Here is a 10,941-nt window from a genome sequence, read left to right on the forward strand (position 1 = left end):
AAGTTTAATATGTATAATTATATATTAATGTATTTGAATCAAAGACGAAAAAGGCTTTAAGCAAAAAAACAAAAAAAAACAAGTTGTTTTTCCCAAAAAAATATTAAAAAGTTTTCTGTATAACTGCATTTTTGTTTTTGTTTTTCTGAGCAAAAAATAAACGTCATACGTTTTTCCCTCATTTACAGATGACACCCACTAAATGACATTCAGTGTAACAGTCTTAACATATTTGCAACAAAAATCAATTTATGACATATTAAAAGACAAATTACTTTCACCCCAAATACTAATTAGCTGTAATTTTATATTTTTAAATTTGCCACTATGCTAGGTTTTGCCCATTTGTCAGTAAGAATTTTTTGCTCATTTTAAACACAATAAAATTTTATATGCTCTCTTATTCTTTTATATATTTTAATATGTACAAGTCAGAATAAGCATGTTGTTTGAATTTTCACATAAATATTGTGTTACACTGAATGTCAATGTAACATTATTTCAACCAAATGTTGACATTTTATTCTCTAAAAACTAATTTGAAACCTTAAAAGTGGACACTTTACTTACATTGTGCTTTCTATGGACATAAAATCAGTTTTGTACATTTCTTTTATCGTGGACATCTTAACTTCTTTAACCCATTTATAAATCATTTTATGGATAAATGCAAATAATTATAAAAATTATAATTTACAAATAATTATTAAACAGAAATATATACATTTAAATTTGGGTCAGTAAGGTTTTGTACTGGAAGGTTGCATTAAATTGATCAAAAGTGACAGTCAAGACATTTATAATGTTTTTATTTTAACTTTCTGTGCATGGAAGAATCCTGAAAAATTAAAAGCATCACCGTTTCCACAAAAAATATTGGGCACAACTGTTTTCAACATGGATAATAATCAGAAATGTTTCTTAAACAGCAAATCAGCAAATTAGAATGATTTCTGAAGAATTATGTGACACTGAAGACTGGAGTAATGCTGAATAATGCAACTTTGATCACAGGAATAAATTATATTTTACTATATATTCACATAGAAAACAGCCATTTAAAACCCTAATAATATTTTATGGTTTTTACAGCATGTTTGATCAAATAAATACCGCCTCTGCGAGCAGAAGAGATATACATTAGTGTATTCACTCAGTTCAGAAACTCATTTGTAATCATCTAGCTTGACAGCCCTTCAAACCACATTTCCAATTGTTTAAAAAAATATTTATAAATCCAGAAATATATATTAATGTATTTATAAATAATTTTATAGATAAATGAAAACAATTATTTAAAATATAATTTACAATAAAGAAATATATATATTTTAATTTCAAGTACAAATGTAAATATATTAATAAGAAAATTATTAATAACCCTAATTAACATATTTATTTAAATTACCTTCCAAAATTAGGTCAGTGAGATTTTTTACTGCAAGGTTGCATTCAATTTATCGAATGCTGTTCTTTTTAACTTTCTGTTCGTGGAAGAATCCTGAAAAATTAAAAGCATCACCATTTCCACAAAAATATTGGGCAGCACAACGACTTTCAACACGGATAATAATCAGAAATGTTTTATGAGCAGCAAATCAGCATATTAGAATGATTACTGAAGGATCACGTAACACTAAAGACTGGAGTAATGCTGAAAATGCAACTTTGATCACTGGAATAAATTACATTTCACTATATATTCACATAGAAAACAGCCATTTAAAACCCTAATAATATTTTATAATTTTTTCAGCATGTTTGATCAAATAAATACCGCCTCTGCGAGCAGAAGAGATATACTTTAATGTATACACATTTGTAACCAACTAGCTTGACAGCCCTTCAAACTACATTTCCAATTAGTTTTAATAATATTTATAAATCCAGTAATATATATCAACGTATTTATATACGATTTTATGGATAAATGCAAAAAATTTTCTTAATTAAAATTAAAAATATATCATCGTTTCACAAAAATATTGGGCAGCACAACTGCTTTCAACATGGATAATAATCAGAAATGTTTCTTGAGCAGCAAATCAGCATATGTGACCCTGGACCACAAAACATAAGGTCAAATTTTACAAAACTGAGATATATACATCATATGAAAGCTCAATAAATAAGCTTTCTATTGATGTATAGTTTGTTAGAATAGGACAATATTTGGCCGAGATACATCTATTTGAAAATCTGGAATCTGAGGGTGCAAAAAAATCAAAATGCTGAGAAAATCACCTTTAAAGTTCTTCAAATTAAGTTCTTAACAATGCATATTACTAATCAAAAATTACATTTTGATATATTTATAGTAGGAATTTTACAAAAAATCTTCATGGAACATGATCTTTACTTAATTTCCTAATGATTTTTGACATAAAAGAAAAATCAATAATTTTGACCCATACAGTGTATTTTTGGCTATTGCTACAAACATACCCCAGCGACTTAAGACTGGTTTTGTGGTCCAGGGTCACATATTAGAATGATTTCTGAAAAATCACGTAACACTAAAGACTGGAGTAATGATGCTGAAAATGCAACTTTGATCACAGGAATACGTTAGATTTTTTCTATATATTCACATAGAAAACAGCTATTTTAAATCGTAGCATGTTTGATCCAAAAAATACTGCCTCTGCGAGCAGAACAGACCCACAGTAGTGTATATACTCAGCTCAGAAACACATTTGTAATCATCTAGCTTGACAGCCCTTCAAACCACATTTCCCATGAGCCCCTCTCACTTCCTTCTTTCCGTGTGCAGCTTTATCCAGTTAGAGGAATGTCAGCTGTGGTTTTCCCATGCATCCGAGTGCCAGCTCACGATCGCAGCGGTTCAGACTCCACGAGGGAGGAGGAGGGACGGGGAGGAGTGCGTTTCAGTTTTTGGGTCTGTTCTGACCACTAGAGTGCAAGAAGAGCCTTCGGATGGAAACCACAAGAACACAATACAAGCCAGTCGTCCAGAGAGAAACACGCAGCCAAACCGAGACTTGTGTCCAAAAACACTCGCCCATCTAGACAGACACAAACTGTTTATAATAATCAAACTCTGCCAAATAAGTTTCGGCTTTCAACGAACGGGCAGCAGGACGAGTCCTCCGCCATCTGTGCCGCTTCCACAAAACAATAAGACACTGTGTGTGTGTTCGTTTGGATAGAAATACTGCTCTCATCTGGCGCTCTTCTTATTAGATCAATGTGCCGGTTATTAAGTATGTTTGCAACAGTGTGTGTGGGAATAACACAAGTTCACTATGATCTACCCACTCTAGATAAATAACCAACAAAACTCACACATGCTGAGGATGGAGGATTACTCATAGACTCTCATTCTCATTATTGTATTAATCTTAGTGTGACTCTGATATGATCATGTGACTGGAGCTCAGCTCATTGATTTAGACTCTGGGATTCAATCCAACCTTCCTATAGTCAGAGATTCAAAACTGAAAGGTGATTTCATCTGAAATTAACACTGATCTTTCAATGTTTAACTGATTTATTATTTAACATGCTGAATCAATGCAGCACTGCTATGAAAGTGAAATCATCACAAGTCAGCATTGTGAGTTAGTCTATGCAAATATGTGAATGCAAACGCTAATGCAAGCTCAGTTTCATGGGTTGATGCCATATGATTTCGAAAAATCAGTGTTGAACTGAAATGAACAACGCAAGAATATATTGCATTCTCAGCACTGCCTTAAGACATAAAACAGAATTTCAGAAGCTAAATGCATAAATGTAAGATTGCATGAAATGTATTGTTTTGAAAGAAGTCTCCTCTGATCATCTAGGCTGCTTATATTTGATCAAAAATACTGTTAAATATATTGTGCAATATTGCGATATATTGATATTGAAATATTATTTCAATTTAAATTAACTGTTTTCTATGTGAATATTTTGTAAAATTTAATTTATCCCTGTGATGCAAAGCTGAATTTTCAGCATTATTACTCTAGTTTTCTGAGGAAGCTTGATGCTGCCATTCAAGATAGAAAAATAAACAAATAAATATGCATTGATGATTTGCTGCTCAAACATTTCTGATTATTATCAATGTTGAAAACAGTTGTGCTACTCAATATATTTAGATATGATTTTTTTAGGATTCACAGATGAACAGAAAGATATAAATGTCTGTCACTTTTGTTTATACTTCTTAAATTATATACTAAAATGTATATATTTAAGTATTTTTTTGAAATATTTGTTTATATATAAATTGTATATTACATGTATTCATATAATTATTAAAATATATATTGCTCTACCCTCCGAATTGAAAATCATTTAAGTAAATAAACAACAATTATATAAATGTAAAAAAAAAATAAAAAAATAATTTGACATTGAAAATCATTACAAATATTTTTACTGTCACATTTGTTCAATTTATTGCATTCTTGCTGAACAAAAGTAGTACAAGTATTAAAAAAAATTGTAAAAGTTTTTTTTTTTTTAAGTATAAAAATGTTATTCTAAAAAAAGAACCCAAAAATGTTTAAATAGTAGTGTATATATACACATTTATAAATAAAGAAATTAAAAATGCTTTGGTAAATCATAGTTATAAGATTTTAAAGTCAAAATTATGAGACAATCACAATTATGAGATAATTATAATTTGAAACTAAATTTATTTTAATAATAATTGCATCTTTTTGTGGCATAATTTGACTTAATATCTCAAATTAATATGATTTACCAAAGCATGATTCTTATGTGGCATAAACAAACTTTAATACTAAGAAATCATTCTAATTTGCTCATTTGCTGCTCAAAAAACTTTTCTGATTATCATCAATGTAAAAAATGTTGCGCTGCCAAATATTTTTGTGGAAACTGACACATTTTATTTTTCAGGAATTATTTGATTAATAGAAGGTGAAAAAATGCATTTAAAATATAAATCTTTAGTAAACGAACAACATTTATATGCCTTTTTTTGTTTAAGAGAACCATATTTATATGACACTGATCATTACAAATATTTTTACTGTCATATTATTTAATTTAATGCATCTTTGCTGAATAAAGGTAATAAAAGTATTAAAAATGTTTAATTATTAAAAGCAAAAAAAAAAAATTATCTATTGACCCAAACTGTTTGAAAAGTAGTGTATAAATACACATATATACATTTATAATTATAAATGTGACTCTGGACCACAAAACTTAAGTCGCTGGGGTATATTTGTAGCAATAGCCAAAAATACATTGTATGGGTCAAAATTATTGATTTTTCTTTTATGCCAAAAATCATTAGGAAATTAAGTAAAGATCATGTTCCATGAAGATTTTTTGTAAAATTCCTACTATAAATATATCAAAATGTAATTTTTGATTAGTAATATGCATTGTTAAGAACTTAATTTGGACAACTTTAAAGGTGATTTTCTCAGTATTTAGATTTTTTTGCACCCTCAGATTCCAGATTTTCAAATAGATGTATCTCAGCCAAATATTGTCCGATCCTTACAAATCATATATCAATAGAAAGCTTATTTATTGAGCTTTCATGTGATGTATACATCTCAGTTTTGTAAAATTTAACCTTATGACTGGTTTTGTGGTCCAGGGTCACAAATGAATAAACATATTGAAACAAAAAATGCTTTGGTAAATCATATGAGATTTGAAAAAGTCAAAATTATGCGACATTATTATTTATTTTTTTATAATTATAAGAAAAAAATTGACATAAAAAGTTAAAACTGATTTTTTTTCTTCTAATAATTGCATCTTTTTCTGGCATAATTTTGACTTTATGTCTCATAATTAAGTTTTTTTTTTTTGCTGCTCAAGAAATATTTCTAATTATTCTGATTATCGATGTTGAAAACAGTTGTGCTGCCGAATATTTTTGTGTAAACTGCTACATTTATTTTTCAGCATTTTTTTGATGAACAGAAGTTCTAAAAACTAAATTGATTTAAAAAATAGAAATAGAATGTTTTTGCTGTCACTTTTGATTAATGTAATGCATCCTGAACATTAGTCCCCTAAAAAACATGCTGATCCCTAACTTTTGATCAGAACAAATTTTAAGTGTACAAGACTATGCTTCTGTCATGATGAACAGCTATTGTGTAAAGTAAAGAGCTCGTGTGGATGTACTGAGCACTGAATGCTCATGTGAATGTTGTGTTCAACTCACTGTGGTTTTCTGGCACTGGATACTGGAGCTGTTGAAGCGCAGCGCCGTCACGCTGTGCGTCTCGCCCTGGATGCGGAAGATGCACTCGTAGTTCCTCTGGCCGGACTGAGGCTGCGGAAGGTTCCGGGCCGACAGCGTGATGGGCTTCGGGACGCCGACGGGAATGTAGATCTGAGTGGACGGAAGAATCTGAGGACAGTCCTGTGACAGAAAGACCGACATCTGTTATCATCAGCTGACTCAAACACTTCTAGAAAGGGAAATAATTCTTATTAAAACAACAAAACACAGGAAGGACATCGAGCGATCGGTCCTCCAGACCAGCTGACATGTTTGACGTTCGGTTAAACAAGCCTGATGGGGAACACATGGAGCAACATCACGCAAAGACATGATGGAGAAACGAGCCGGATTGGTGACATTATCTGGAGGATATCCCAGAATACCTCACTGCTTTTTCTCTGTGTGTGTGTGCACTTGAGTAATAAAACATGAGTCCAGTCAGTTGAGGCCTCAAACCATGACTGGATGTTCAAACATCTTTTCTGCTCATCAAGGCTGCAATTGTTTGATCAAAAATACAGTTAAAATTGTGAAATATTATTATAATTTAAAACAGCTGTTTTCTATGTAATGTAATTTATTCCTGTAATTCAAATCTGAATTTTCAGCATCATTACTCCAGTCTTCAATGTCACATGATCCTTAAAAAAATCATCTCAATTTGCTGATTTGATGCTCTAGAAATATTTCTGCTGATTATCAATGTTGAAAACTGTTGAGCTGCTTCATTTTTTTTGTGTGAAAATATTTTTATTTTATCATAAATGAATAGAAAATTCAAAAGAACAGCATTTTTTTAAAACAGAAATCTGTTTCGACATTAGAAATGTCTTTACTGTCACTTTTGTTTTAATGGATCTTTGCTGAATAAAACTAGTAATTTATTAATTGCTTAAAAAAATATTAATTCATACATGTATTACTAAATGTATACACTAAAATGTATATATTTAATTTTCAGAAATACTAGAGAATATTTTGTATTATTATTATATATATTATGTATTTATTTTAGAAATATACTTTATTTTTAGAAATAATAATAGTTTATATATAAATTGTATGTTGCATGTATTCATTTAATTATTCAAAAATATATTGCTATGCAATCTTTGAATTGGATTTATAAATAAGACTAATGATATTTTTTGTAAATACACATTTATATATAATTTTTTTTGTTGATTTAAAACAACATTTATATGAAATAGAAAATCATTACAAATGTTTTTACTGTTACTGTAGTTAAAAATTTACAATTTAAAAAATGATTAACTGTTAAAAAATGTTTATTGACCCTAGACAGTTTGAATAGTAGTACATTTATATATATAAATAATTATATGGATAATTAAAATTTATATATACATACACAGTATAAATCTTCTGCAACATATAAATATCTTTGCTGTCAGTTTTGATCAATTTAATGAGTCATTAATGAATCAAATCAAATCTGTAGAGTGTGTGCTGTATACAGTCAGTAATTCTGCTAAGGATGGAAAAACGGGAGGACAGAAGATGGGAAGTTGACACTCAACAGCCATAGAAAATCTCTTATGAAACTCTTCATGTATAAACACCATAGAAACAGTTTTACAGATGGGAGTTTGGAGAAGTGAGAGAGAGCAGAGGAAGTAGATATTCATATCTGATAAAGAAAAAGACCTCATAACCTCCCCCTGAATGACGGCCTGATAAATGAAGCTATAAAATCAGCTGTTAATGCGGAGCGAGGAGCACTTATGAGTCTCACTGACATCAAGAGGATAAAACCAAGAGCAGGAAATCACCGGATTCCTCCAGGTGTCTAACAGCAATTCCTCCTCAAACCGAAGGAAATTCTCCTGATGTTATTCTGATTTCATCCATAAACTGACAGTATTTTTGGTAACAGCGCTGGCTTCCTGTCTTTTGCTTATTTAGCGTAAAGAGTGACCACAGCAGCGTCCGGTCAGCCGCCCACACGCCTGCAAACCACAGCTACCTTACAGACGTAAGCGAGCAACGAGATGTTTAAGTGAAGGAGGGATGTTTGCTGAAAAAAAAGTGATTTTTCGAAACCCTAAATATTTTTGAAGAGCTTCTGTAGAAGCAAAAACCTTGAGCTTTGGTCATGTTTTGGTCAGTTGAACTGAAGCACCTCCAGTCAAATAAAACTAAATAATTTATATAAGATCATACAATCCCAATCAAAAGTTTGGGGTCCCTAGGATTACTTTAAGTAGAAAGTTAAAACATTTATTCAACAAGGACACATTCAATTGATCAAAAGTGACAGTGTAGAGATTTACAATCTTACAAAAGATTTCTGGTTCAAAGAAATGCTGTTCTTTTGAACTTTACAGTATATTCATCAAAGAATCCTGAAAGATTAAATGTATCACAGTTTCCGCCAAATATTCGTAACCGTGGATCATGTGACACTAAAGACTGAATAACACTGAAAATTCAGGTTTGATCATCACAAGAAAATACATATATTTACATAGAAAACTATGGAAACCCATTTCTGACAAAAAGGTAATTGCAACTTTTTATCTCACAATTCAGATTTTTTCTAGCAATTTTGAGTTTGTATCTCGCAATTCTGACTTTTTTCTCAGAATTGTGAGATATGTAAGTTATGACGTCAGAATTCCTAGATATAAAGTTTATATCTCACAATTCTGAGAAAAAAGTCAGAATTGCGAGATACAAACTCAAAATTGCTAAGAAAAAAAAAATCTGAATTTTGAGATAAAAAGTTGCAATTTTGACTTTTTCTTACAATTGTGACTTTGTATCTGCCATTTCTGACTTTGTATCTCATAATTCCGTTTTTTTTTTTTTGGTTTCTCAGAATTGCAACTTTGTATTTAGCAATTCTGACTTTTTTTGTGAGATATAAACTTGCAATTGCGAGTTATAAAGTCCAGTTCTGAGGAGGGAAAAAAAGCTTGATATGTTTACAGATTCAAGAGTTTATACTGTATCTCACAATTCTGACTTTATACCTCACAATTGTTAGTTTATATTTCACAATTATGAGAAATAAAAGGAAGAATTGCTGCAATAGGCAATTCCATATTTAGTCCTCTCTTTTTCAGTATCTGACAAAGACAATAAGATTTTTAGTGCTAATTCAATAAAATGAACAGTAAAGGGTGAGCATTAGGTGTGTAATTGATGTATGAGTATTTTGTTTTTCTTGCAATGGCTCAGAAAGTGAATTAGCAAATACAGGTGCGTCGCACAGGTCTGTCATCTCAAAATTTAATAGTATTTACTGTCAACTTTATGGCTTTTCTTTATCATCAATAAGCAATGTATAAATACATTAAATGCACAGTGAAAAATGCACAATTACAACTTTATTTATCAATATCACAGTATGACTTTATAACTCACAATTGTTAGTTTCCATCTCACAATTCTGAGAAAAATGTGAGACAAGTCACAACCTATTTTTGAATTCAGTGGTAGAAACGAGCTTCCATAGAAAAAGTTATTTTAAATTGTAAAAATATTATTTAAATACTACTGTTTTATTGCATTTTTAATCAACTAAATGCAAAGAAAGAGCAAAAAAGTGTATTTTTCAAAAACTTTAAAAATCTTACCAACCCCAAAAAATGCTTTTCTATGCATGATAACACAACTATAACCACTGCAGCTAAAGCTGCTCAAAGACTATTGGTTTTTTACTTGAACTATGCCACACCTGCTTCTAAAATATTATATCTCCCACCGTAAAACATTAATATTTGTTCCGGTAAGCCGGGGCAGAGCAACCATATTCAAATCCTTCCGGCGGCCCGGAGCACAAGAGCCATAAAATCCACTTTCAACACTGAAGAAAACAGCTTTGTGCAATAAATGGAAAATGAGCCGTAATGCGACTTCAAGGAGCCCATCAGAAAGCCACTGATCATTCTCAAGTCAGTGTGCTGAACTAATTTAAATGTTTAAATTCAATTTATTTAAATTAAATGGCCTCATTTAAATATTTCCCTGCTAAATTGAACGGAAAGCAAACGTCGTTTAGATGTCAGAGCTCTTCAGGATGTGATTACCCATCTACACTCTCTATAGTGACCTCATCAGTGAGCCGCCAGTGCTGTCTACATAGGGAACTGTTGTATAAGTAACTGATATGAAGAACACAAGACTCTACTAACACATTGGCATGCTGCTAAGATAAAAACTTAATAATCAAAGCATTAATACACAGCACACACAATTATTGGGTAAAATTCAATTACTTTCTCATATTAAACCAAGAAAGTCAACATTTCTCTAGGCTCTGCCTGCAATCTTGGATTAATTTTGGATCATTTTTAGCCTTTAGGATCACCTGGGACTTCGAGCCTAGAAGTTTAGAAATTTGAGTTTGCTCAGTGAAAAAATAAATAAATAAATGCAATGGGCAATTCCATATTTACTTCTTTCTTTCTCAATATCTGACAAAGACAAGAAGCTTTTTAGCGCTAATTCAACAAAATGAACAGCAAAGGGAGGGAATTAGGTGTGTAATTGGTGCTTTTAGTATTTTGTTATTCTTGCACTGGCACAGAAAATTATTTAGTTAAACAATAAATAAAATGAATAGTTTTTGCTGTCAACTTCATGGCTATTCTTCATCAACAATAAACAATATTTAAATAAATTAATGGCACAGTCATAATGCACAATTACAACTTAATCTACAAATTTTATTTTAG

At 30.7% G+C, this 10,941-nt stretch overlaps 1 protein-coding gene across 1 annotated transcript in view; it reads right to left on the bottom strand.

Moving 5' to 3' along the window:
• LOC141346792 (plexin-A1-like) overlaps positions 1-6,506 on the bottom strand; it is a 48,255-nt gene extending 41,749 nt beyond the window's left edge. The window contains exons 1-2 of the mRNA XM_073851750.1: positions 6,465-6,506; positions 6,176-6,376 (exon numbers count right to left, since the gene is read on the bottom strand). Coding sequence (XP_073707851.1) covers positions 6,176-6,376; positions 6,465-6,506 — 243 coding nt within the window. The remainder of the gene's footprint in view (positions 1-6,175; positions 6,377-6,464) is intronic.
• Between the last annotated feature and the right edge of the window lie 4,435 nt (positions 6,507-10,941).

This window comes from Garra rufa, chromosome 12, assembly GCF_049309525.1.
Source record: "Garra rufa chromosome 12, GarRuf1.0, whole genome shotgun sequence".
Classification (NCBI taxonomy): Eukaryota; Metazoa; Chordata; class Actinopteri; order Cypriniformes; family Cyprinidae; genus Garra; species Garra rufa.